The sequence below is a fragment of the Tauraco erythrolophus genome, chromosome 19 (genome assembly GCF_009769465.1).
Source record: "Tauraco erythrolophus isolate bTauEry1 chromosome 19, bTauEry1.pri, whole genome shotgun sequence".
Classification (NCBI taxonomy): Eukaryota; Metazoa; Chordata; class Aves; order Musophagiformes; family Musophagidae; genus Tauraco; species Tauraco erythrolophus.
The window spans coordinates 7847114-7872927 of NC_141483.1; the positions used below are offsets into that span (position 1 = coordinate 7847114).

Genomic DNA, 25814 nt, shown 5'->3' on the forward strand with positions numbered 1-25814 from the left:
CGCTGCGTTACCGGATCTGGCGCTGTTGGAGCGGGCGGAGGACCTAAGAACGCCGGTGCGGACAAGCCCAGCTGCCCGGTGCGGGTCAGAAAGCCGTGCCGGTGCGTGCGGTGCTGCACGCGCGGCCCCGCAGCCGGGTTTCGGCGCGGCAGCCCCGGGAGGCGGTTCCCGGAGCCCGGACGGGACGGGTGTCCGGCTGGGCGCCGGCTGGCAGAGCAGCGGGGCCGCGTTCGTCCGCCTCAGGCGGCACGGGCGGGGCGCGGCGAGGCGCCGCGGTGGGTTCGTCCAGCGGGAAACCGAAGGCGAGGCCGCGCAGCGCGCGCCAGGCGGGCTGCGGTAACGCGCTGCCGCTGCCTCAGCGGCGCCGGGGCGGCCCTGGCCGCGCGCCCTTCTCCCCTCAGCGGCCGCCGTTAACGGCCGCCTTCGGCACCGCTCCGCGCTGCCGAGGAACCCTCCCTGGGCTGGGCCGCCCCGCTGACAGCGCCATGGCAGCAGCGCTGTGACCGCCCGGCAGCGGCGCCCCGCGCACCAGACAAAGGAACCCTCATCTCGCGGCGGCGGTTCCCTCCACTGCGCCCTCCCGCCGCCTCGGTCCCGCCCCCGCCTCCTTCTCATTGGTCTGGAGCCGTGAAGGCGTATGCCTTTCGCGTCTCTACTGGCACAGCGAGTTAACATGCCACGGGGTCTACCAATGGCGATCGAGATTTCAAATTTGTGACAGAAGAGACAGGGAACTCAATTGGCTTGGCAAGAGCGGAGTCCCGCCTGCGGGGACCGGAGCGGCTCGGAGCAGGCGTTTAAAGATGGCGGCAGCGGCGCGGAGAGGGGGACGGTTTTCTTGAAGCGGCCGAGCTCGCCCTTCCCCCCGGCTGGCGGAGGAGCGGTAGGGACGGCAGGGATGGCTCAGGTGGGTGCTGGCCCCGCGGAGCGGCGGGGAGGGCGCGCACGAGTGAGCCCGGGCGGCCCAGTCGCCGCCGCGCGGCAGCAACCCCTCTGTCCCCGCAGGCCGCGGGGCCGCCGGCCCGCCGGGCTCCTTGCCGCCTGCGGGCCGGCGCCATGGCTAGGGAGCCTCGCGGAGCGCTTCGCCGCGCAGCAGAGGCGAGCGCGCCGGCATCCTGCCGCTCGAGCAGGCGGGGGCCGCCCTCCCTGGCGAGCGCTGCCGTGAGGCGCTTCCCCCTCCCCCGGCGGGACCGTCCTTCCCTCAGAGGTGGTGTTTTGTTTTCTGTAGAGTTTTCGGGGGAAATTGGGGTCATTTTTTGTTGCCTGCCCGCCCCCAGCCACCTCCCTACTCACTCCCGCCGTGGAATTGCACTCAGGGTAGTAGAAGGAAAGGAAGCGCCATGTCTTTCTACCCTCCTGCACGGCTCCTTGCCCGCGGAGCGATGAGGAGTACCAACGCTGGCACGAGTTTCTACCCCGCGTCCTGTCTCGGAACGTGTCTGTGTGTCTGAGGGCAGAGGGAGAGTTTCCGCTGGACACACTCGTTTGTACGGGGAGAAGAACGTGTCTCCTGTGCAAAGTTGGGGCGAAAAGGCAGCCCTTCAGCAGCTGCGTGCGGGTTCAGTTCTGGTGTGGTGGGACGGAGAAGATAAGGTGATGTGTCTGCCTGTAACTCTTAGGATTCTTCTTCATGTTTTCCTTCTATCAATAGGAAAGTTACACCTTCTTCGAAGTTATCACATTCAGTCTCTGAAATGTTTATTCTCCTAACTTTCATCACCTTTTTTGGCTGGAAAATAAAAAGTTCTCTCTTTTGCGCATCTTTTCCTTAGGGTTTAGGTTTATCTCTGAAGTCTGTTTGCCTGCTGAGAGGGTGGGCCCCCTGACATCCAGGCATCACTCCCACAAACTGGGATTGAGGGTTTGCTGGGTGAACCCGCTCAATTTCTTGACTCCCTTAGGTTGTGAGTTACAGAGATTGGAGTTAGATCTTTTGTAACCATACCTTTTTCTTCTGTTTAGCTAACTAAACTTGAGGGTTCCTGGTTTTAATTCTGGATGAGAAGTTAGGTTGCTAGTTCTTCTGGGCAGCTTCTTTTGATTACTTGGGGTGTTTTGCTTTCTTAGAGAATGAGAGGGGAATTTGGTTCCTTTTGTCTTTTGTTTTTCTTTTATGAGTAAGAAGGTAATTGTGAAAGTAAGAATATTTTTTTCTTCTTTCTAGGCTCTGATTTGCGGATTATTTTTTTTTAAATGGTTTCCTGTTTTACACAATTAATTGAAACTACCTAAACCCTGCCAGAAAACTGGTCAAGCTATAAAAGCAGCAGTTGCTTTGCCGTTTCTGAGGGTGCCTTTCCAAAATTATGTGCTTTGTTTGTTATGAAATGGGATGAAGTTTTATGAACTAGAGAAGTTCTTTACCCTTGTCAGTATTTGCCACTGATAATGTGGTTGGCCCTGACTGCCATTTCATAGACTGCCTTGATGATTTACACAAAGTGGTTGTTTCCTTTTAGAATATTCTAAAACTGATCATGAGGAGAGAAACGAGTTCCTGTATGTAGCAGGTAACTTAGAGAATGAGGCTTCCTGTTCTGCTTTAAACCAAATAGGTTCAGTCTCCTTGTTTTTTGGGGGGAATTTAGCAGTTGATAGTAATAGTATTAACTTATTTTTGGAGCTGTGTGTATCCAAAAAAATAAAGTAGATATAGATATAATAAAAAGAAGGTAGTTGATTATGGGTAAGTAATTACTTTGGCAAAGATTAAAACTGAGTGAATCTTCAAGCATGATCAATGCCTTACAAATTCTACTCAGTGGAGTTGCCGTTTGGAGCCAGAGGATGAGGAAGAGTTTGTTTGTATTTGGATAGCAAATAAGGGGAGTTTGCTCTGAGCCACTCTTCCTTTTGGGGTCTACTGAATGTGAAGTAAGCAGTTTCTGACAAGGAATCCAGTTGATTTTAAAAGTGATTTTAGAAGAGAGAATCTGTGATACGCTATTCCGTGTTCCTGATTTCAGCTACAGGTATTTGTGAAGAAAATATGTTCTTTATTGAACTTACTTGTAAGACTGCCCACATGCCATACAGTGAAGGGAGTTCCTCTTTGAGTTTAGGCAGTGCTGGTTACAAATTTTAAGATTCCATTTTTCTTCTGTCTTAAAAAGATACACCTTTTTCTCTGTGTACTTCTCCCCCTCTCCAATCTATCAGTTCTGATTGCAGGAATAGGCAGTGGTACTTATTAAGCAAAGAAGTGGTTGGATTTTTTTTCTTTCTGCCTTCAAAGAACATCTATAAGACCACCAAGCCAAGACACTGCTTTTGTTGGGACCTGTGCAGTTTCCTACAATATGTTTAGATGTCCACCATTTATCTGTTTCTTTGAGTTCACTTTGTGACATGAAACTTTTTCAAAAGAAGAGCAACCAATTAAAACTGTGAAATTTCCATGTATTGGTGATCTGCAGAATGTGAGCCATGCATTCGTATTTCCAGCAGTTCATCCAGAGTTCCTTCAATGTTTTATACTGGCTATTAAAGCTGGCAGTGGTGTTCCATATCTTTTTAAGGAGTCCTTATGGAAACTGCCGATGGAACTTGGTAGAGGCCTGGAGAACAGAGCGAGTTAATCAAGGATGGCAATAGGCAGACTGACTTATGTTGTATTCTAGCATAACATAACCCAGTACACTGAGTCTGGTTTTACACATGGTTGTTGGGTTCCCTTGGTATAAGGTCTGTTTTACTGTTTTTAACCTACAGGCTCATCTAACTCATCCTTTCAGGTTTCATCCCTTTTATCTTTTAAAATACCTTATATCGAAGGGAAAATCCTTATTGGTTTTGTTGTGTGGTTTTGTTGTGTTTTTTTTTTCCCAGTCCCTGATACAAAAGGCATATTGTAACATCAGTTGGCAAGAAAGTAGATGGGAATTGAACCTGTGTTGCTCTACTTCTCCCTGGCTTTTTGTAGTTTATGGGAAGGCTTTGTAGCCAACTGTAACTGTAGAGCTGCCAGACCCTGTTATCTTACCCTAGGGATGTGGCAGGTTTATGGCTAGAAATGCAAAAGCTGGTTTAAACTTGCTGTAGTACTTTTTCTGGCCACAGTATGTGTACGGAGCTGCTGACAGTCCCTGGCAGTGATTTGGTATGCTATTCATTATTTCAAGGCTAACGAGAATTTCATTGTTGATAGTGCTTGAATATCATAACAAGACATCTTCTCTGCAAAGAACAGAGGTGTAGTATCTGAACTGCCAAAGCTAGGCAGGTGAAGATTAATTTCTTGTGTTTTGACATTGGTGATGTTAAAACACTCTTTAGCGTAGGAGCAGGATGTGTGTCAGGAATGTGGAAACTGCATTTACAATTATGTCTGACTTGTCAAAAATAGTCTTTCTAGTTGGACCAGGTAGCTCCTTGATCATATGGGAAGGTAGTGCTCTTTCACATTCTAGAATACCAATTTCAGTATTTCATTTCTGTGTAAATTACTTTGATTTGCTCTTTTAAAGAGACTTTGCAAGACTCTAAGATGGAAAAATTGAATTACTTAGGCATTTAGTTTCCAGGAGTTACTGAACTTGTACTGTCACTTTTGATTCTTTTGTTCAGGATTGACAATGAAGATGCTAATGATTTATTGTGAAGAATGTAATAATTTGTCATTGAGTACTTTTTTTTTCTTTTTTAATCTGAAGATGAGGAATGGGGAATGTTGTTAGACAAATGTATTTCTAGATATGTGTTATATAACATTAGGTGTTTCAGAACATGTTGAAAGAAAAAGGAATTGATCAGTGCTGGGGTGATTGTATGATCATTTTGTAGGATGGAATGGATTTAAATATATAGAACTACTTGTCTTACTGGTGAAAGAGCTGTTTTTCATTCTGGAAGGTAATATGTTTGTATCAGAGAAGATGGGAGCATTTCAGAACTTTTATCAAAATGGAGTGGTTTTTTGAGGCAATGCATGTGAAACTTAGAGTCTTGAACGTGTGAGTTTTGAGTATGTTAAAAAAAAACCACAACAACAAAACAAAAACCAACAAAAAGCTACCACAAAATATGAGCTGTTCTGCTGCCCCAGCAAAACTTTATTGCTAAATCACTAAAATATATATATATTGTATATTTTGCTTTCTTCCAGCTTCCAGGTAGGTAGCTTGTGTTTGCTGTTGAATTTTAATTGATCCCGTTATAACTCCCGATTCCCAGCTTCCTGCTTGCCCCAGTTGATGTTTGGATATTGCTGTTGGTTTGTTCTGTCTGGGCTGGCGTAGAGATACGTTAGAGAATTACATTTGGCTTCTCTAAGTCCCTCATGACAACCCAGACATTCTGCCCTGTTGCCTTCAAATGTTACACGACAATGCTAAAGACTCAAGCTTGTCTTTCTAGAATACTTGGGTGGGCTTTCTCTGCTACCTGGAAATACTTTGAACGAAGAAGATTCAGCCAGCTGGCTGTCTTGGGCAGAGTAACACTGCTTTATTTCTAGCTGGTAGGAAGATTTAAGCCCAGTTTGGGGTGGTACGGAGGGACTTGGAGAAACCAAAATAGCAGGTAAGAAATTATGCTTCCTTTCCCCAGGTGCTATTTATAGTCCTGCACAGATGACAAAAGTATAATTGAAGAAGCCATCATAGACATGGTAAAAAGAATCCACTTAAAGTAAAAAACAAACCAACCACCCCAAAACACACACTCCCCATGCCCCATAAAATTTCCTAGAGCAATTGAATATTTTTACCAGGTTAAATTACCTAAAGCATTTGCATCTAAAGGCCTTTTGGAATTAATTTGAGCTTTAATGCTGTGTATCTAGACCTGAATTCCTCAGATGTAACAAATATATAGTCCCATAGTAGTATGGAATATAAGATCAAATGTCTGGTATCAGGTTATCTAGAGAGTCATTCTGTGTGAGTTTTTAGTAAATTATGAGATTTCCTCTTAAAACGTCCAGTAAGATTTCAAAATTATCTAATAACTTAAACTTTCAAAAAGCTATGTGTCTTGTAAGACCATAGTTGTTAAAATGGTGTTGGTTTTGCAGATTGTGTTTAACTGTAAAGTCATTATCCTTTCTGCTGGGTGGGTAAGTATGGCTTGAATAGCAGGTTATTTTAAATAATGGAGAATCCCCTCCCTAAATGCACAGTTTTCAGTCTGGTCCCTACAAATGCTTAATGTCCTGCCTGCTAACCAAGCAGAGATAGTTAACAAATTGTACAGGCAACTAACCACGTGTTAGCGAATTCTTGTGCTGGCAAACAGATCGATTTCAGCTTCATTCAAAATGATATCAAGATACCCTACTATTTTCCCTGTAAAAATGTCACTCTTCTACTTGAAATTTATGCCGGAAGGAGTGACATTTTTTTTTTATTATTTTTCCTGGGATACTATTTGCATTTTTTTTCTGTGACAAAGATCTTTTTTTTTTTTTTTTCTTCTTGTAGGTTGAAAGAAGAAAGGGAGAGCTGCTTGTCCGATGAAGATGCAGTCTTAGTCTTCAGCTATTTAAGCTGAATGCATTGTGATTTCCAATAATTGAGACAGTGATTCTGAAAGCTGTCTACATTAATGAAAAGAACAATGTAGTCAGCTTAACTGAATCATCAGTGTTGCATATTGAATAGAACATGATAAACCAATCTTGATGGACTTATGCATGTTAGGAATATAGATATAAACATTGATTAAAGCATTGGGGTTTTTAACAGTAGTTTTAAAAATGGAGGAATATGACAATGTACCACCCCTTCCTAAAGAACCTGCAAGAGAAATGAATGTGGAGAATCATACTTGTCCCCCACCTCTGCCGCCTAATGAACAGCCTCCACCACCTCCCCTGCAAACGTCCAGTGACGCAGAGGTAATGGACGTTGGCTCTGGTGGTGATGGACAGTCAGATACCCCTGCTGGGGACACGCACAGTATCTGCAGAACACAGCTTCTCACAAAGGGATCTGCCTGCTACAAAAGTCGTCTTATAATAGACCCTAACAATAGTGACCAAAGCCCAAGAACTGCTCGTCATGCACCTTCAGTTCGAAAGTTCACCCCAGATCTGAAGTTGCTTAAAGATGTAAAGATTAGTGTTAGCTTTACAGAGAGCTGCAAAAGCAAAGACAGGAAGGTTCTGTACACTGGAGTGGAGCAGGATTATAAGGCAGATACAGACTTTGGTGTTAATAATGTCAATGGGGATTTGCATGTTTGTCCTTTCGGTGGTAATAATGGTAAAGCTGTAGGAACAGGGGGTGAAACTGATGACAAAAAGGATGATGAAAATGATACTGATCAGGAAAAGAGAGTGGAATATGCAGTTCTGGATGAGCTAGAAGATTTTACCGACAATTTGATGGAAATAGATGAAGAAGGAGGAGGGTTCACATCTAAAGCAATCGTTCAAAGAGATAAAGTGGATGAAGAAACATTGAATTACTCATATGAGGTAAGTAAATCCAAAGGGTTTTGGTGGGTAAGAGGTTTCCAGGTGGCTAGAAAAAAAACGCAAAGATGTTCTCTGGAACAGCCTCTTGGAGAAACGTGCAGTACCTGACTCAAAAATGCAGAATTTTCAGAGACAGAACTTTGGCTGTAAATTATCTTGGTCAAACTTCTGAAATGTGTGGCAGCTTCTATGACCTTATTTAAAAATAACGTTTAAAAGGCTTCCTACACAATTGGAGCTCATTTTTCGTAAGTGAGAACTGGTATTTTTTACAATAAACTTATTTTCTTGTTTTTCAGTGTTTTTACTGGGATCATTGGAAATTTCTAGTTTCTCTCTGTATGGAAGTACATAGCGAAAATGTATGCTTTTTCTTTGTAAGGGCAAAGGGAGGTTAGTAGGCCCAGAAGGAGAGTGTCTGATGAAGTCTCTTTCAGGATGACTTTGATAATGATGTGGATGCTCTGCTGGAAGAGGGTCTTCGAGCTCCCAAAACAAGGAGACTAGAAAATGAGAAATATGGTGGTGAAAGTGATCACCAGTCTGATGGAGAAACAAGTGTGCAGCCAATGATGACCAAAATTAAAACTGTGCTTAAAAGTAAGTTAATGTTCATTGAATAGCTATAATTTTTTTTTGTGTGGCTTACGTCTGTAGAACAAAAGTATATCAGCAAGTAAAGTTTAGGATAGCAATTCTTATGAAATAGTTATTAATGGAATTTTATTGTTTGAAGGCTTCTTACTTTAGGATATGGTTTTTCATGTTCCCGAACAGTGGAGTTGATTTTTGGGAGAGCTTTTGATCTTCATCTGTTGTATGTAATGAGAATGTATTTTTGCGTGTGGATTTGTGGAAGATTATGAAGAGTGTTACTTCAGCAGTGGGGAGGCGAACAAACATGTTCTGGGTGAAAGCTGAAGACTGTGGTCATTGTGGACTACTTCTTACTTTAGTTTATAATTGCTGTTGTTTAAATGGCTCTATATGAATATGCATGCAATACTAGGTTAAAAAAAATCATTATTGAAGTCAATGGCTTACATTTATCAAGTTACATCATGTAAATGTTACAAACTAATAATAAAGAAGAGCTGAGAACGTGAACCAGTCCAGAAGAATGTAACTGAAAATAGTCAAAATTAAAACTTGAACCTGCTCTAGAGAAGTAATTTACAGCTTCATTATTTTCTGAAATAAGAAAGAAAAGTTTTTCCCTCCAACAATTTATGCTAACACAGGATTGCCGGAAAGCTCCCAGCTAAGATTTCATAGATTTCATAGATTTCTAGGTTGGAAAAGACCTTAGAGATCACAGAGTCCAACCATCCCTGATCCCCATTAAACCATATCCCTAAGCAGTTCATCCACCCTATTCTTAAACACATCCAGGGATGGGGACTCAACCACCTCCCTGGGCAGCCTATTCCAGTGGCTGACAACCCTTTCAGAGAAGAAATACTTCCTAACATCCAACCTGAATCTCCCCTGACTAAGCTTATACCCATTTCCTCTTGTTCTGTCACCCAACACTAATGTAAAGAGCCCTTCCCCTACCTTCCCACCATCTCTTTTCTCAAGATGAGTCTGGTCTCTCTCTTTTTTGATGTAGAGAGGAGTGAGGCTATTCTCTGATCTCTGGAGTAGAAAGGAGTGAGGCCACATATTATTAGTTTAAGTGTGACCATAAGCGTGTTACTGCAATGTTGTTTCTTTTGCTATGCAGTTCCTTATAGTGGCTTATTGTACTCTAATTTCAGTCTTGTGTTCTGGAAGAAGTAGTATTCTTGATGGCTAAGATATTTAAGTATAAAGGCTTGCAGAAGTGTTTCTGGTTTGTATTGTGCTTACGCTGAAAAATATAACAGGAGAGCCTCAGCTTACAGCCTAACTGGTTGCTGGCTGTTTGGGTCTAGTGATGTCTCAATGGAAATTTTTCCCGAGTGTCAAGTGCCAAAATTTTTGATGGAAAACTCGGTTGTGTTAAAAGCAAGTACGACTTTTCTGTTAAATACAGTGGTGCTTGTGATGGTGTAAGTTAGTCCATAAAGAGAAGAGAAAATTCACTGGTGAAATGAATAAATCAGTCTGTATAAAAATTAGTGCTATTATTGCTTTTCAGTTGAAAGCATACTGAAGTCTGTAATTTTGCAGGATTTAATGTGGTTTAGAAGCATTTGCCTTTTTATAAGAGCAAAACAGTATCTTTCTACAAAACTTTTCTAGTCTTGTTTCAGTGTCACAATTTTATCCTTTCAGACAGAAAAAGCAATAAAAATAAAACCAAAAACCTTGTTTCTTTTTCTGTTCTTCTAAGCAGTCTCTCCAAGTTTAAAGCCATTCTTTGCTTTAAAGGTCGTGGCCGCCCTCCTACAGAACCTTTGCCAGATGGATGGATCATGACATTCCATAACTCGGGCATTCCTGTATATCTGCACAGAGAATCTAGAGTTGTTACCTGGTCTAGACCTTATTTCTTGGGAACAGGAAGCATAAGGGTGAGAGCTGTCAATTACTTAAGTACTTACTGGGATTTAAAAATTAGCTATGTTCCTGCAAACAGTTGGTTATTTTTCTACTTTATCAGGCTTGTTACCAGTGTTAGAATTAAGGTACTTGAAAAATAAACTCCTCTGTTTCTGAAAATATGATACAGTTTTTCTTACTGTGTTTTTTTATCTATTTTTGCAAAGTTTGGGCCATTAAGGTGTGTGAGGTGGTCTTGTTTGGTACCTTTGTTGTTCTAGCATATGGCTGCAAAATGTTGGGTTTATTCTACCATGAAATGTATTAAGATTTTTCTGTAGCTGTAAAGTGGCCTGAGCTGTGGCTTATGGTCCACGTTTACAGAAGTAAGCATATGACTTTCCTCAACCCAAGGCATCTGCAGAAGTTGGTTTTAATGTCATGGGCTTAAACTCCGAGAGACCTCAGTGGATTTTATGAAAACACGTAGTATTTGCATTTAGTTGAACAGAATATAATTTGAATCTAAACTGGCAAACACACTTTGAAGGTTAGCATCAGTGTTACACAGTGCCAAGATGCCATCAGAGTGGAAGTACTCTGATCTCGAATAAGATTGCTGACCAGAAAGAAGCTTGAGTCTAGACTAAATAAAAGTAACTTCCATCTTGATGACATCTTTTGGTTTTGAGTTTCGCTTTTGGTGACCTTGAGGTACTGAAACCTTCTGTATTATTTTATATTTGCAGAAACATGATCCTCCCCTTAGTAGCATTCCCTGCTTGCATTACAAAAAAATGAAGGAAAATGAGGAAAGGGAACAAAACAATGACATAACCCCAAATGGGGAAGTATCACCTGTAAAGCACCTAGATAAATCTTCGGAACTGGACTGCCAAACAGAAGAACCAGATTCTACTGCTGCTGACTCTGGGCCTTTAGATGACAAAGACCCCTCAGGGGGAGATGCAGCACAAGGAGCCTTAGGACAGGTTAAGGCCAAAGTTGAAGTATGTAAAGATGAATCCGTAGGTATGTATGGAAAGTGGAGTTGTCTTGGCTGGAGTTGGGTAATGGCATTTGGGATACATATGCTTTATTCCAGACTTGGCAACTGAATGATATCTTGCCTGAGGTCGAGTGGTCAGTTGTCTTTCTGCATGGTTTTTCATATGCAGAGATCTGGAGAAATAGATCCAGTACTAGAAATCAATTTTGATTTAACAAAGAGAAGGATACAGTGGAGGTTTTTTGCTGAAGACTTGATGGTCCACATGCAAAGGTTTTACACATAAAAATATGAAAAGTTTGGAGGTTTAGTCCTGTAGACTTTGTACAAATTGACTTAATTGGTTCTTAAACTGAGACACATGAATTGCTGTTGTCAAGTGTGTTTGTGTGACTTCTTTAAATAGGCTTTTCTGTGCAGTGTCTGTATTGGCTGAATCATACCTGCTTTGAGCATGGTCTCTTGAAATAAATGGTGCAGTTAAGCTAGATGTGCTTATTTGCTCAAGTTGAGCAGAATAAGTTATGCAAATACAATTGCACTCATGCAAAGAGGTGTGATGCCTCATTGTTTTATTTATGCAAGTCTGATAGCTTTTATACAAAAAGCTGCTTAAAGAAGTCATGTCAGAATCACTGCTGAACTTGCAGAGGAACTTAGAAAGCTCATGAGCCGCTTACCGCTGTGTACCTGAGAGGACCATCCATGTAAATTACGGCTGCTCAGAGTACTGATATGGATTGTAGACTACCACTTAATCTTTGTAGTGTTCAAACACAAAACTGTCATTACGTGTGTCCTGTTCAGTCTGAAAACCATGCCAAAAGATTAAAAAAACCCAATAGTAATCAATATTTAGCAGCAAAACTAAAACCAATAAGCACTTACTTTCTACATGAAGTTCACCTGTCTGTCTCTCTCTTTAAATAGGATCTGTTCTGTATTACTGAAAAAAATACTGAGTGCTCAAGTATAAGCGTGACTTGCATTTGGAATTCCTTGTGGAAGGAAACAATGCCAGCAGCTTGCTTTTGCTTGTTTACCTCTTGGGATGCCACTCTTTATTTTTGCTGATTATATCTGCAGAAATATCCTGTAAAGGAGAAACAGCTGTACTTCAAGGGGGGCAGGCTTTTAGTACTCTGTGTGTGAAAATGAATGTGTTAAATTCTGTTTAGGGCCAGCAGATATTCATGGAGTTCATGGTGCATCACTATATAGTGTTTCATGGTACAGTTTAATAAATAGGCAGCAATAGTTGATTTTGGCTTCAGGAAACTGAGACTAATAGCATAACTGCTGTTACTCACTGTATGCATTGCTTCAGGTGATGAGAAGGTGAACAGGTGATGAAGTAGAGCAGTTACTAGTGTTTGCAATTGTGTTGGGTGTTATACTGCTTAGGGCTTAGTAAAATCTTCAAGTGACAGAATAAAATGGTCTTTGTTTTGTTTTGTTTTCCAGTTTGCACAAATGCTTTGCATTTGACCCAGTAACAGAAAAACTTGTAATCAGTTCTGTTAGTGTAAAATAGCATCTTAACCTTCCTTGAGCATGTGAACTAAAGCCACTACTTTTGCTCCTAATCTTAAAAAATAATTATAGCATATTTAAAACAGTAGAAATAGTGAACTTAATGCTTGCTCAGTGTTAAAGTAGAGAGAGTAACTTGCTTGTGTTTCTTAGATCTGGAAGATTTTAGACGCTATCTTGAAAAGCGTTTTGACTTTGAACAAGTTACCGTGAAAAAATTCAGAACCTGGGCTGAGAGACGGCAATTCAATCGTGAAATGAAACGGAAGCAGGCGGAATCTGAGCGGCCTATTCTGCCTGCCAATCAGAAACTCATTACCTTGTCTGTGCAGGATGCACCTACAAAGAAAGGTGGGTTTGTCTACCTGTAGTTAGAATATTCTATGTCAAAGACTAATTACAGCTCTAAGCTTGACTGAAAAAAAAAAAAGAATACAAACCATAATCCTGTAATACGTCCACTTTTTTTGTTCTAGAATTCTGTGTTGTTGGATCCATCATATTACATGGTAAAGGAAAAATACTGTCAAAATATACTTCTTATTGAGAATAGTAATTCCTAAAGGAAGGGATTTTTATTTAAGGTTGCAATCCTGGTAACTAGTTGCTACCTTCAGCTACTTGCTACTGTTGGTTGTAGACCTGTGACTTGAGTTTCCTTATTGTTTTTTACATAGTCATGTTTCTGTATTTGGTCCCTTCCAACCCTAACCATTCCATGATTCTACGATTTCTTCTCTTTGGCAGAATTAAAGCTTATGAGTTGCATGTTGACCATTCCCTGTAGTAGGGAAGTGCAGTTGAACTTTTAGTAGGTACACTTTGTCCTAAATTCTAAGCTTAGAGCCATCTAAATTAAGGACTTACTCACACTTTATGTGTCTGAATCTCAGCTTTCTCTCACATACTGCCATAGTGCCCACTGAGGCTGGGTTTGTCCTCTTGCCTAACAATACTGTTGAATCAACAACAACAAAAAAAGTAGGACTTTCAAATAAAAAGTATGTTCAGGGCAAGAGGACAGCGACCTTATCTGTGGCTTGCTGAATGGGATTTCATGGGGAAAAAAGTCTGACTGATTCTGGTTTGTGGATTTGAAGTCTATGTGCCTTAGAAGGGAGATACACCGTGTGTTTAGGAACCAATTAGAGGATTTCTGATTGATGTTACCTGCCAAAAATGCTGTGTGTAGAGGTCTGGATACCATGGGACTGCAAACATTGAACATAGAGTATTTGACTTAGCTCATAATTAGTGCCCTTCCAGTTGTCGATACAAATTTCTCAGACTTATTTCTCAATGCTTTTTCAGAGAAAATGAGGTCATAATTATCCATGTCTCATTCAAGAGCGTTGCATTTAATTTGATCAGGCTCTTATCCCTTGTAGCTTGTAATTTATCTATTTATTTATTTGTATTAGAAATTATCTTTTAAAGACTGGAACTGCTTAGCTGTCTTCCCCTCTCTCCCTCTTTTTTTTGTAGAATTTGTCATTAATCCCAATGGGAAATCCGAAGTTTGCATACTGCATGAATATATGCAACGAGTCCTAAAGGTTCGCCCTGTTTACAATTTCTTTGAATGTGGTAAGTCTGTTAAGTGACCACATGCTTTTTTTAAGGGTTTATCTCATGCTTGGGTATGTAAAAAAAAAAAAAAAAAATTAAAAAAAAAAAAATCAAACAATGGAAACTTTACCTGCAGGATGTATTGAAAGTCTATCGTGAGTCAAATTCTAGCTAGGAATCATTTTCTGTATCTTAAACATGGCTTTTGAGGATAAGAGCAGTCTTCTACTTAAAAGAACTATGGATTTTTCACTTGAAAAGCTATGCCTAAGTGAAAATGGATTTGAGTAACTCATTTGCATCTAAAAGGACACAGCAGTGAAATACAGGCAATTACAGTTTTGCTGACTGTGCACAATTAATGTTTGCTTGATTTTCTTGTCATAGATGTCCAGAGAATCGAATTGTAAGGCATGCATTGTTTTAGTGAATCATGAGAATCCTGGAGGGGAAAAAAAAAAAGTTAAACACTAAACCCAAAAATTTCTGAAGAGAAATGTGCAGGCCTTTAATTATGAAGCTGTTAAGAACTTGAAAGATTTCTGCACACCCATACCTACCCTCTGTAAAGCTGCAATAATTTGAGATATTTTTGTGGTTTTGTTCTGTTCTGGTTTTCTTCCAATTAACCAAAAATACAGCAGGTTTTTTAGATACGTAGCATTTTAAAATAATTTAACTGTTCAGGTTATTGTCTGTTATGATTGTTGTTATGTCATGGAGGTTCATATTGAAATCTGGTCATCCTAAGAGAACTGGGTACATATAAATCGATGGTAAAGAATTGAAATGGAAACCAGAAATGGCTATGTAGACTGTTGCTCTTGTTTGACTATTCTCTTAGGTTATAGAGAAATTATAATTACTATTAGTAGAGAAATTACTACTTGTGTGCAGATTACAAAAGTTTATATGCAATTGGTGGGAATTGATTTGGTGTAAATAAATGTTGACTGATTTTGCTCATAGTATTAGAAGAATGGAAATTGGAAGTGTCATTCTCCTGGACTAAAAGCAGCTTAAAGAATTTCTGAAACTGTGTTGTTCTATGATTAGCATGGGATTTATGTGAAATGCTGGGTGGATATCTGTTTGTGTTTTTAAACAACTTTTATTTCATTCTGTGTCAGTGGTGAGAAAGGTAGCTTGGTAGTTCCTGACTTAGGCAGTACTGAGATGTGGGAGTGATGCTAGCACTCAGAAAAACAAAAACTCAGGGAGAATTTTGTTTTAGATAAATATTCAGGGGGAATGCACTTGATGCTTAACCAAGAATCTAAAAACGTTGCATATATGGCAAATATAACTAGAATCAATTTAATGTTTGATTTTTATTTTCCTGTAAATTTCAGCCAGATTGCCTTATCTAGCTGCATTTGAGGTGACTTTACAAAGTGGTATAGCATACGTTCCTTGTGGCTTTGCTTTTGCCAGGGTTTTTTTGGGGTACCTTATGGAGAAGGAAGAAATTACACCTTTTTCAGCAGCAGGCTTGAAAGCATTAAGTCCTGCAATCAGCATCCAAGGAATTCCAAGTCAGGCATCTTAGTTTAGTGTGGAATCTATAATTATTCAGAATTACTTTATTCCTATATGCATTACATAATGTAACTGAATTTTTCCATATCAGAATGTGTTGCTCTTGTATTTACACTGTGTTAGTGATGCAGAAACTTTGGAATTAACCTTTGAATTCTGGCAGATTACAAGTGATCTCTTAAAATGTAAAAGTTTGTCATTTGGAGCAGTGAAGTACATGGTGGCAAGTGTCTGTTAATGGAAAACTGTTGGTTTTTCATATACTGGAGTAAGCAATTCTTCAGTCTTTCTGAAGAGTAAACAATTTCTATTCCTCTTGAAGAAGAAAAAAAATCTTGATAGTCGTGGTATTTCATGTTCATGATGAGTATTTTACATTGCGAGTTCTGAAAAGCTTCCTTTTTCTTTCCTTCTCTATTTCCAGAGAACCCAAGTGAACCTTTTGGAGCCTCAGTGATTATTGATGGAGTAACTTATGGGGCAGGAACTGCCAGCAGCAAAAAACTTGCCAAGAATAAAGCTGGTAACGCTTCTTTTGTTTCTTAATACCCACTGCTGAATTGTTTATCTGTTTTCATTTCTACTTTGAAGATGACATATTTGCAATAGTAAGTAGGAATAATTTTGTTAATAGTCAAAGAAGGTATACTCATGTCTTTTCGATAAAAGTGATTAATACTGTTGCAGAGACTTTTCAGACAGCCTGAAGTTCAACAATGTACTGGGATGGAAAACCATGAAGAAACTTCAGATGTTAACTTACATGTGAACTATTGATGTGTACTGAGTAGCTGTAAGAGCATCTGTTTCTAATGGTCAGACCAATAAGAACGTGTTGGGAGTTTTATATTTATACTATCACCTGGTATATAAGCACGAGGTGTTTGGATTTTAGCAAAATGTAGGTATTTGCCCTTTAAAAACAAAAAAAAACCCACCCTCAAGATACTGGGTTTTTTGGTTCTCTTTCTGGTAATAAAACAGCACTCACCTGTGTGATTATTAATTTTCACGTACTTGTCTTTGTTAAGTAGTTCTAATTGTGTAAGTCTGTAATAAATATGCAGATAATTAACGTCTAGATGAGAATGTCTCTGACACATTAGAACTTCTTACTAATCTCCAGATGTAAATGTCTCTAGCACAAGGATTGAGAAAAAATAACTTCTCAAGATGCAAAGGTGTATAATACACCTGCGGTACTTTCTGCATTTGGGAAATACGTCAGTGTAGCTAAATCAGCAAAAGCCAGCCCAAAATTGCTTGTGCATGAAAAAAAGGCATTTTGCTGTGAAAATTTAGGCAAATACTGGGTGTGCCTTTTTGTACAATACTAGAGTTCTGAGTGCTGCAGTGATACAATACCAGAGTTTGGCTGTAACAACTAGAAGATAATAACAGCTCTCTAGTTTTAAGTCCTAAGGGCTCTAGGATACTTTTAAAATGAGACTTGATTATAATCTTTTTTTGCTTTTATAGGCATTTGCAAAAAGCAGTTTCTTCTTAGTTTAATTAATTGTGAGACTTTCATTAGTGACTTGAAGAAGTAGAAATTTTTTTTTCCTTTAAAAACTGCAAGTGAATATACTTCTTACAAAAAGAAGATGCCTGTCTTTTCAGTAAAGTTGTTCTCTAATATGAGTGGATATTTCTAGGGGAGATGTGAGGCTTGCTTAAAGAGTGCTTCATTCTACTGTGTTTTGTTATAATTATTGTTTAAAATAAACCTAATCAAGATGTTCAATTATTTTCTGCAGCTCGAGCAACACTGGAAATCCTTATTCCCGACTTTGTTAAACAGACCTCTGAGGAGAAGCCCAAAGACAGTGAAGAACTTGAGGTACTGAACTCTTGCTTGCTGGCTGTCATTATTGGAGTCTGTCTTTAAAAACATTACACATTTAATGTCAGAAATATTAATGAAAATTCATAGTGTTGTTTTCTCAGTCAGGTGGAAATACTAAATTCTTCATTTATAGCAAGATCTATAGCTATGAAAATACTTTTTTTTTTTCTATTGGAACTGATCAGAAATTTTACTGTGATGCAGAGAACTAGTGCCTTGTTGAAATACCAGGTCACTTACTGAAGACCTGAAATGTTCCAAGACACTAGACTACCTTTGCTGTCCTGACTTCCAGAAATTTCTGGTTGTTGCCTTGAGAAGTGCAGAGCCAGATGCTGTCTGGTTTTGTGATTGCCTTAGAAGACCAAGTCAGAAGTAAAAGTGGCTGGGCTTCTGAGACATTGTCTCTTATCTGTGAAAGCTGCTTATTGCCAGATGAGGCAGCTAAAATTTCAGACTTTAAGCAGAGACGTTTGAGAAAATCTGAAGGAAAAGTTTCTTTAAGTGGAGAGCATGAGCCGTATTTTCAGGTGTTGGAAATAGGTAGTTCATCAGTGACATGTTCACTTTCAATTCAGCATGTAACAGACCGTCAGTAAGGAGTAAAGAAAAAATCCGTGATCAGCCTGAAAGGAATGTTTTCATTTTAAAAAGCGTAATATACAGGAGTTCTTTGTACACTTGCGTTAACTTAAATCTATATTGTACACTCTACAATATTGAAATAGCCATTAAGAAAATGCAGAGAATTTCTTCTATTGTTCTAAAGTAAAATACAAAACGTTCCAATAGCTGTTTTATTTTATTAAACCACAGCATTTTGATAAGTACAACTTCATAATTAGTTAAAACAAATAAAACAACCTTTTCCTGAGGGAGAAAGGACAATAAAGAATTTATAAAATTGTCATTTTTATGTCTATCTTTTAATATTTGTCTATCTTGTATAATGTAAAATTGAAATTAAGAGAATTACGTTTCTGTCTGCAAATATGTGACTAAATGTGGAGATTTTAAGGATGCTGGGAAATACTTCTGTTATGGATTTAAAAAGTTTTTCAAGTATTAAGCACAGAGTAATAAATGCTGTTATTAAGGTCTTATTAGCACAAAAGCTCAATATCCTTTTTCAATTCCTTTTTATAGTATTTTAACCATATCAGTATTGAGGACTCACGGGTATATGAACTCACCAGTAAAGCTGGACTCTTGTCTCCATATCAGATTCTCCATGAGTGCCTTAAAAGGTAAGGCTGCCGAGCACGGAGCGAATCCTGTTGCGTACAGCTGTTTGGGTTGGGGCACATAGTTTGCTTGGCTGCTGGTACCCCAGTGTTTGTCAATAACTTGGGCGTTTTTGGGCTGGCCAAGCTTACTGCACTCATGGTGCCCATCAGAGACGTTGTGTGGGCTGAACTGGTTAATGCTGAATCTTCCTTTAGTTCTTATTTGGTGTTTATGCCTCTTCTGAGATGAGAATTCAGTTGTGGAGCATATAAATATACTTGGTTTTCGTTTATACAGGCTTGCCTTCCCACTCAAGTTACTGATCTAGAAAAGAACTCTTTATTAATTAATATCTTAAAATTTATTATTAATGCAATGACTGTCAAAGATAACTGCGACCACTTCAGTTGTTTGTAATTTTACTTAGTATATGATACTGATTTTGTTTGTGCTTAAGAAACCATGGAATGGGTGATACATCCATAAAGTTTGAAGTGATTCCTGGTAAAAATCAGAAGAGTGAATATGTCATGACTTGTGGCAAGCACACGGTGCGAGGCTGGTGTAAGTACAGTATTTAGTGTGACCTCTGATAATATCTCCCTTTTTTCCTGTTCTCGTTTCTTGTCTGTTTTGTAGGTGCTTGTTCAGCTGTCTGGCTTGTTGCATGCTTATTCTACTCTTCTCTGGTATCTCAGTTTTGAATAACACAAGTAGATACTGGTGTTCATCTGATTATGTAATGTGCCAGTATTGACACATTTTCATGATTATTTTTACAGGCAAAAATAAAAGAGTGGGGAAACAATTAGCTTCTCAGAAAATCCTGCAGCTGCTGCATCCACATGTGAAAAATTGGGGCTCTCTTTTGCGTATGTATGGTAGAGAGAGTAGCAAGATGGTTAAACAGGTGAACATGATTTTGTTTGATTGTAACCTACCTTGCGGTTGTGTTTTTGCTTTTGTACTTTTCTGGGGGTTTATCTTTAGTTACAACAAAGTTTTAATGGTATCCATTTTGGCATAGTACTGTTGTTCCCTGTCATGGTGAGGGCAATATGCATTCGATGAGCAGTTCTCAATTCTTCTGAACTGATTCTTGTACCTTGCTATCGCCAGAACATGAGGCGAGTGCTTTCATTCACAGTAGTAATTGTGTCGATCTCACATCTTCCAGGTTGAAATTATATAACGTATTTAATATCGACTCACTCATGGAAACGTGTTATTACTTAAGGAAGTACAGCTACCACAGATTAAACTTCTGCTCCACATATTTTAATTTTTTTAATCAAAAAAGCTCATCTGTTTTTGCTTGTGGTTCTGTTGAATAGGAAACCTCTGATAAAAGTGTGATAGAACTTCAGCAGTATGCCAAAAAGAACAAGCCAAATCTGCACATCCTGAACAAGTTACAGGAAGAAATGAAAAAACTGGCACAAGAAAGAGTGAGTATATGCTCTTTTGTATTTACAAGCAGGAAGGATGCCATGGGTCACACACAGATTAGAATTTTTTCTTGTTTTATACATATCTCACGTAAAGAGAGCTGTAGATGGGAGGGGGCTACTTTTAGAGAGATCTTCACCTTCTCTTTTAAACTGGCTCATTAACTTAATTTATCTACTTCAGTAAATTTATTTTTAACATTAGAACAAGTTAGCCTTTCACAAAGATTGACACAAGTTTGGCTAAAATAATTTGAAATTTTAAGTGTCTTATTATTTATTCTCTTTTCTGACTGCGTGATGGGGTTTGTTTCTTACTCTTTCAGGAGGAAACACGAAAGAAACCCAAGATGACAATAGTGGAATCAGCTCAACCTGGTAGTGAACCTCTGTGTACCGTTGATGTGTAATGAGAAAATTTACAAGTGGGAGCAATAACACAAATGGAGGAACTAGATTTTCAACAATTATTTAAAAATTGTTTGCTGCAGAATGCAAGATAACTCTTAAAATCCAAGCTGCTTCAGTTATGCATTGTTCTTTTTGCATCATCAGGGCAATATTACTTTTTCCTTTTTTCCTTTTTTTTTTTTAATACCTCTGAGATATGTTCGTTTAAAGGGTTGATCATAAAGATCTCTACTTGGGCAAATGCACAGAGGACAGGCATGTTCATACAGGACAAAATCAATCAAGCACTTTTTCCTGGAGAGCTATCCATGTTGTTTAAAATGAGTGTGTTTTAAGGATGAAATTCAGAATATCTATGTACAGGTTGAAGCTGATATTATATATATATATACACACATTCATATATATGTGTATATAAAAGAAATATATGTACTACATCATGTATGAACATGCCTAAAACTATTTTTGTGAAAAGTTTTGTTGCATTTCAGCACATAATAATATGCACTGATAAGACACTTTGGTGACAAATACATGAAAGTGACGAGCAATGTTCCTAATGCCATAGGATTAGGCCAGTAATGCTGTTTCTTTCTGTTTTGCTTTTTGTCTCCTGCCAGGCTTAGTTATTCAAGATCACAGTATGCAGATTTTATTACTTGAAAAGAACAAGTATACCTGGTAGTGTTAAGAGCAACAGGCTGGATATCCAAAATGTTTGGGTTTTATTTTAATTGAAAAGAGCCTATATTAGTTTACAGATCAGTTGAAAGGGGAAATGTGGCCCTGTTTGTTTGATTAAAATAAAAACTGTAATTTGAAAGGCTGTTTTCAAAGCTTGGAGCCAAAATGCAGCTGACGATGGCTGACAGTCTGAAAATGTTTTGCCAATGAGGTATTTAAAGACCTTCCACTCCCTTCTCCCAGCAATAAAACAATTCCTCTTTTTTTTTTTCTTTTGAGTCAGGGTACATCTGACTTGATCAATTAAGTCTTAATTAATTTGCACCATAAAAGCAACGAATTTTTTTTAAAATAAAAAAACAACACAACACTGAGAAATCTGAAATAACTGCAGCAATTTAGTTTTTTTAAGATGTTTTTGGTTTTACTTTTTTAATTACATTTTTAGTTTTTGAAGAAAAAGAGTAACCTCTGCAATGAAAACTAGAACGTAGATTTGGAATATGACATAGAGTAATGAGTAGAATGAGACCATAACAGGTTATACTGATAAATAAGAAAATCACAAATATGCAACTATTATGAAATACAATCTTGGAAAACAAGCAGTACTCACTATGTCATCTGAGGCTTTATTAAATTAAGCACAAAAGAAATGGGTTTGGCTGTGGTGAAAGCACTGCTGTGTGGGGTTCTTTACTGGGTGATTGCAGTAAGTCTTCTCCTAGAAGCATTTTTGTGGGTTCTTTGGTTTGTTCCTAAAGGAGAGAGTGAAGAGCAAGCTGGTGGCAGGGCTTCAGAGACTTCTCCAAGAGTTTGTACTGCTGTGTTTTATGCTCCTACTCCTGCAGGAGTGGAAGAGGTCAGTTCTTTGATTGCTGCAGCTCCTGGTACTTACCTGGAGAGTGATCTGGCGGCTGGAGGGGGTTTTATGGTGGGTTTTGGGTTGTTTAGTTTTTTTTTTCCTTTTTTACTATGTTACATATAGAGTGCTGCAGGATAATGAATTTAGTGCCTACTGAATTTTAACAATATTGGCGTCAGTATTGCAAGACCTCGTTATTTTGGAAATATGTGGATTTTAATTTATATCTCAAACTAATGTTCTCTAATATGTTGCATATAGTGTTTGAGGTTGAACAGGAGGAGTCTCGGAGTCTCCACCTGTTTCTGTGTTTGAGTGATATGCTCAGAGGTCTCTGCAAATATGAATGCACCCGTTTTTTATTATTATATTTTAGCTTTTCAGTTCCATGAGTTGTAATCCTGTTATAACAGGATACGGGTAGTTGGAAGACTATACATAAACCTTTATTTAAAGAAGTGGCCTATCTAAAAAACAAAAACAAAAAACACTGCCTCTGCTTTTTTTTGTATAGCTTTAATCTCCATCTTTCGAAGGGTATATAATACTGGTGCAGTAGTGACAAGCAGCAATTGCTGTTTGTCTCTCTTTTTGTTGTTTTTTTGTTTTCATAAAGACAGGGCTTATATCTTCTATGCCTAAATGTATTACTCTTTTTACGTAGGTTTTACTTCAGCTTTTGTGTTTTCAGCAGAAAAATCTGCACTTGGATGGCACTGTAAAAGACAAATCGCCCGTGTAGATCTTATTATTTTTCTGAAATCAGAATGTTGATGCATTTGCAGGTCACTTGCAGAATATCCATAGATGCCTCGCTTACAAATTTGTTTTCATTCTTTTTAAGAGGATTGCTGTATTACCTCAGTCTGCCACTATCAGAATCACAAGTTGACCATTGCCCTTAAAACACCCAGAGATTTCATTGTGAACCAAAGCCTAGAACGTATATTATGCATTCTAAACAAAAACAAACAAAAAAGATGGTATTAGACCTTGCTGCAGCCTTTAACTGGAGAGATGTCCAGAAAATAGCGCAATAACTGCTGGAACAAACAACTTAACTGCTGTTTATGTCATTGTGAAGTATTCTTGTGTTTTAATGTTTACTATTGTTTGGAGTGTAACAGTCTTGCATTTGCACATAAGCACGAGCTGCTGCGATAGAGGATAGATCATTGCATTAACTTCAGCTTCTGCATGAACACTTACAGTGTGACTCAAGATGTATCCTGAACTTGTCTTGTAACTCTTGTGTGTTTGCTAGGTAATCGGCTGTAAAGGTTTAGATCTTGACTGTATGAATGCATAAAACAACTGCTGCTTTTGTCACTGATGTTTGTTATTTATCCCTTCTATATCCGGAGGAGGATGGGTATTTTTATAGGGATGGAGTGTATTTTTAAGAACTGTTCCATCCTTTGGGAATTAGACAGTTTTTGCTTTGCATATTATGTGCTTCTTGACAAAAGTGTGGTATATTGACTTTAAGGATTAAATTAGTGTGCATTCAAATCTATGGTACTGATGGAAAACTTACTGTGACTTCCAGTGAATAGGCAGATGCTACCTATTTAAACACCAGTCATCCAGCTTTTTCTTACGTATTTATTAAACAAAACTGATGAAGTAGTTGGGTACTCAGAAGTTTGGAAAGACTATTATGCATAAACTTAACTGTTGTATGTAAACTTCCACTTTCCTGTGATGCTGTTAGGCTTTATACAAATATATTTGTAACATCCAAGTATTTAAAAGCATCATGATTATCTTATTAATTCTCTAGACTGTACTTTGGTTCTGGAGTAAAATTCAGGAAGTGATAGCCTCCTGTCTTTCCATGGGAAGAAATGTGAAGTGCAAGAAGCCATGCTGTTGTAAACCAAATAAAATGATCAGTTACAGTATTCTGATGTGTATCGAGAAAGGAAAGTGAAAAAATTGAAACAAAATTCATTCTTACTGCCCAAGTAGGTAACCATGGTTGCTGTATGAATTGTATCGGGTGCAGTTGCTTGTTGCCAGTGCTAAATTGGTACAACTATAAAGCCTCATTTTCACTGAGCCTCTGCTTGCTTTTTTCTGCACAATCATATAATCCTATGTGTTTGGTCTTTGAGTACTACATGTGTATTTTTCAGACAATTAGTTTTGAGCAATAAAGTTTGATATTATAAAACACTCCAGTGTGATCAGTATTGTGATAGCTTAAGCATATTTGGAAAAAGGAACTTTTATTCCTTGATTCCTTTAGGTATTTTTAAATAGAAAGTAAATCAGTACAGGCTCATTGGTTAAGGAAGTACTTTATGACTTTTTTTGGTAAGGAATTGAATGTTTACATGGTTAGACATCACTTGGAATGAAACTGAATTAAAACTTTTTCTTGAGTTGGAATTTGTATTTTCAGTTAAATGATGTCGTGGTTGCAAACGACACAACCCGAAGTTGCTGGTTTTGGTGCCTGTTGTCACACGCATACCTAACTGGAAAGGGGGATCGGCAAGTCCATGTGCCATAATAGTAGATTTTTTTTTGTTGTTCATTCTGTATTAAATGTACATTAGAAGTGTGTTTAGTAACTTGAGATTTAAAATGGTTATTCCTTCTAACAATCAGTATTATTGTCTGTTCTGTAGCATAGATCACAACTGTTAACTTAATGCTGGGTGCTGAGCATCTGCACAGAAGTGTGAATCCTGAGTGGAGAGGAACTTGTGCAAGGGTTGGAGCCTCAACCAGGTTTGTCTTCACACCCAGTAACATACATTGGAAGTGCAGCTTAAGGTGCTGGGCCTTGTAGTCAAGTAGCATTCACTGTCGTGACCTGGGTGTCTCCAACACGTGCTTACTGTGTTAAGGTTGTCATTAAATACAACTGCCTTTTTCTCTTACTGCACAGGGCTCTGAGTAAAACAGTTGGAATATACTGGAGATAAGATGCTTTTGAGCCTAGGGCAGAGATTTGGTAGAAAGAAACACTGTGTCCAACCTCAAACACTGAATAAGCTGAGGTAATATTCCTATTGTTTTTCTCATTCTTCAGTAATCACTGAATTAGGCATCACTCTTCCATAAATGTATTTTCCCTGAGGCTGAGGGTAGCCTTTTTAAAGCTACTACAGGATCAAAAAGCCTCTGGGGCTATAAAACCCTAGAGATCATTGTGACGTAGGAGGTACTTGACTGAAGGTATCTGCTTCAGTCAAGTAGTTATGGTCTTTCATCTCGGACTTACTAATGGTCCGAGATAAAAATGAGCCTTTTTATCAAAATTGAAGTTTCTTACTACTTCCTGCTAAGATGGATGGCCCTGAGTGGTGCCTGGACAGTTAATTTCTGGCTCTAAGTTTTCAATGGTGAAGGCAAGCCTAGAATGAAGTCATCTCGGCTTTACTTGTACATCGTAGGAAATGATGTAGCAAGCCTTGATTGCATTGTCTGACACTACGGTCTCGGAATAAAACTGATTTCTACTGTGGAAATTGTAGCATTTCTATTAGAATATGAGTTTGTTGCTTCCTAGTGAAGACTTAGCAAGTGAATGATTTACGGAAGGTTTGAGATTTGCTCCATCTTTACTAGCTTATTCAAAAGACACAGCACTGTTTTGACAGGCTAGGAGAGCTGAAAAACGTTAGCACTGACAATTGCAGGTCCCTGTAACAGATTATCTGGTTTGGGAATTGGATACTGCACTCATTCAGGCTGCAGGGTCCTTACTGTTCAATTGCTTCACTGTTGATAAATAGCAGCTACTCACTAACACTTAAGTGTGGTGTATTATATACACACTGGAGAGG

The 25814-nt window shown here is 38.8% G+C and overlaps 1 protein-coding gene across 2 annotated transcripts; it reads left to right on the forward strand.

Moving 5' to 3' along the window:
- Positions 1-789: 789 nt before the first annotated feature.
- Positions 790-24347, forward strand: DGCR8 (DGCR8 microprocessor complex subunit). Of its 2 annotated transcripts, XM_086623325.1 has the most exons (14): positions 790-907; positions 6420-7417; positions 7855-8017; positions 9773-9915; positions 10633-10915; positions 12579-12776; positions 13911-14012; positions 15958-16056; positions 17291-17373; positions 18526-18626; positions 19064-19170; positions 19389-19516; positions 19941-20054; positions 20381-24347. In XM_086623325.1, exons 2-14 carry the CDS (start codon positions 6695-6697, stop codon positions 20462-20464), a joined length of 2328 nt encoding a protein of 775 aa, XP_086479451.1. In that variant the 5' UTR covers positions 790-907; positions 6420-6694; the 3' UTR covers positions 20465-24347. The 2 variants fall into 2 exon arrangements, with proteins under 2 accessions (XP_086479451.1, XP_086479452.1); XM_086623326.1 differs by lacking the exons at positions 790-907; positions 15958-16056 and having other exon boundaries at positions 6404-7417.
- Positions 24348-25814: the final 1467 nt, after the last annotated feature.

What these genes read in the sequence shown, in the direction of transcription:
- DGCR8 (XM_086623325.1), top strand. Translation starts at nt 6,695, where the DNA reads ATGGAGGAATATGACAATGTACCACCCCTTCCTAAAGAACCTGCAAGA. An exon ending in CATTGAATTACTCATATGAG is followed by an intron (nt 7,418 to 7,854) that starts GTAAGTAAATCC and finishes AGTCTCTTTCAG; the next exon opens with GATGACTTTGATAATGATGT. An exon ending in AATTAAAACTGTGCTTAAAA is followed by an intron (nt 8,018 to 9,772) that starts GTAAGTTAATGT and finishes TTTGCTTTAAAG; the next exon opens with GTCGTGGCCGCCCTCCTACA.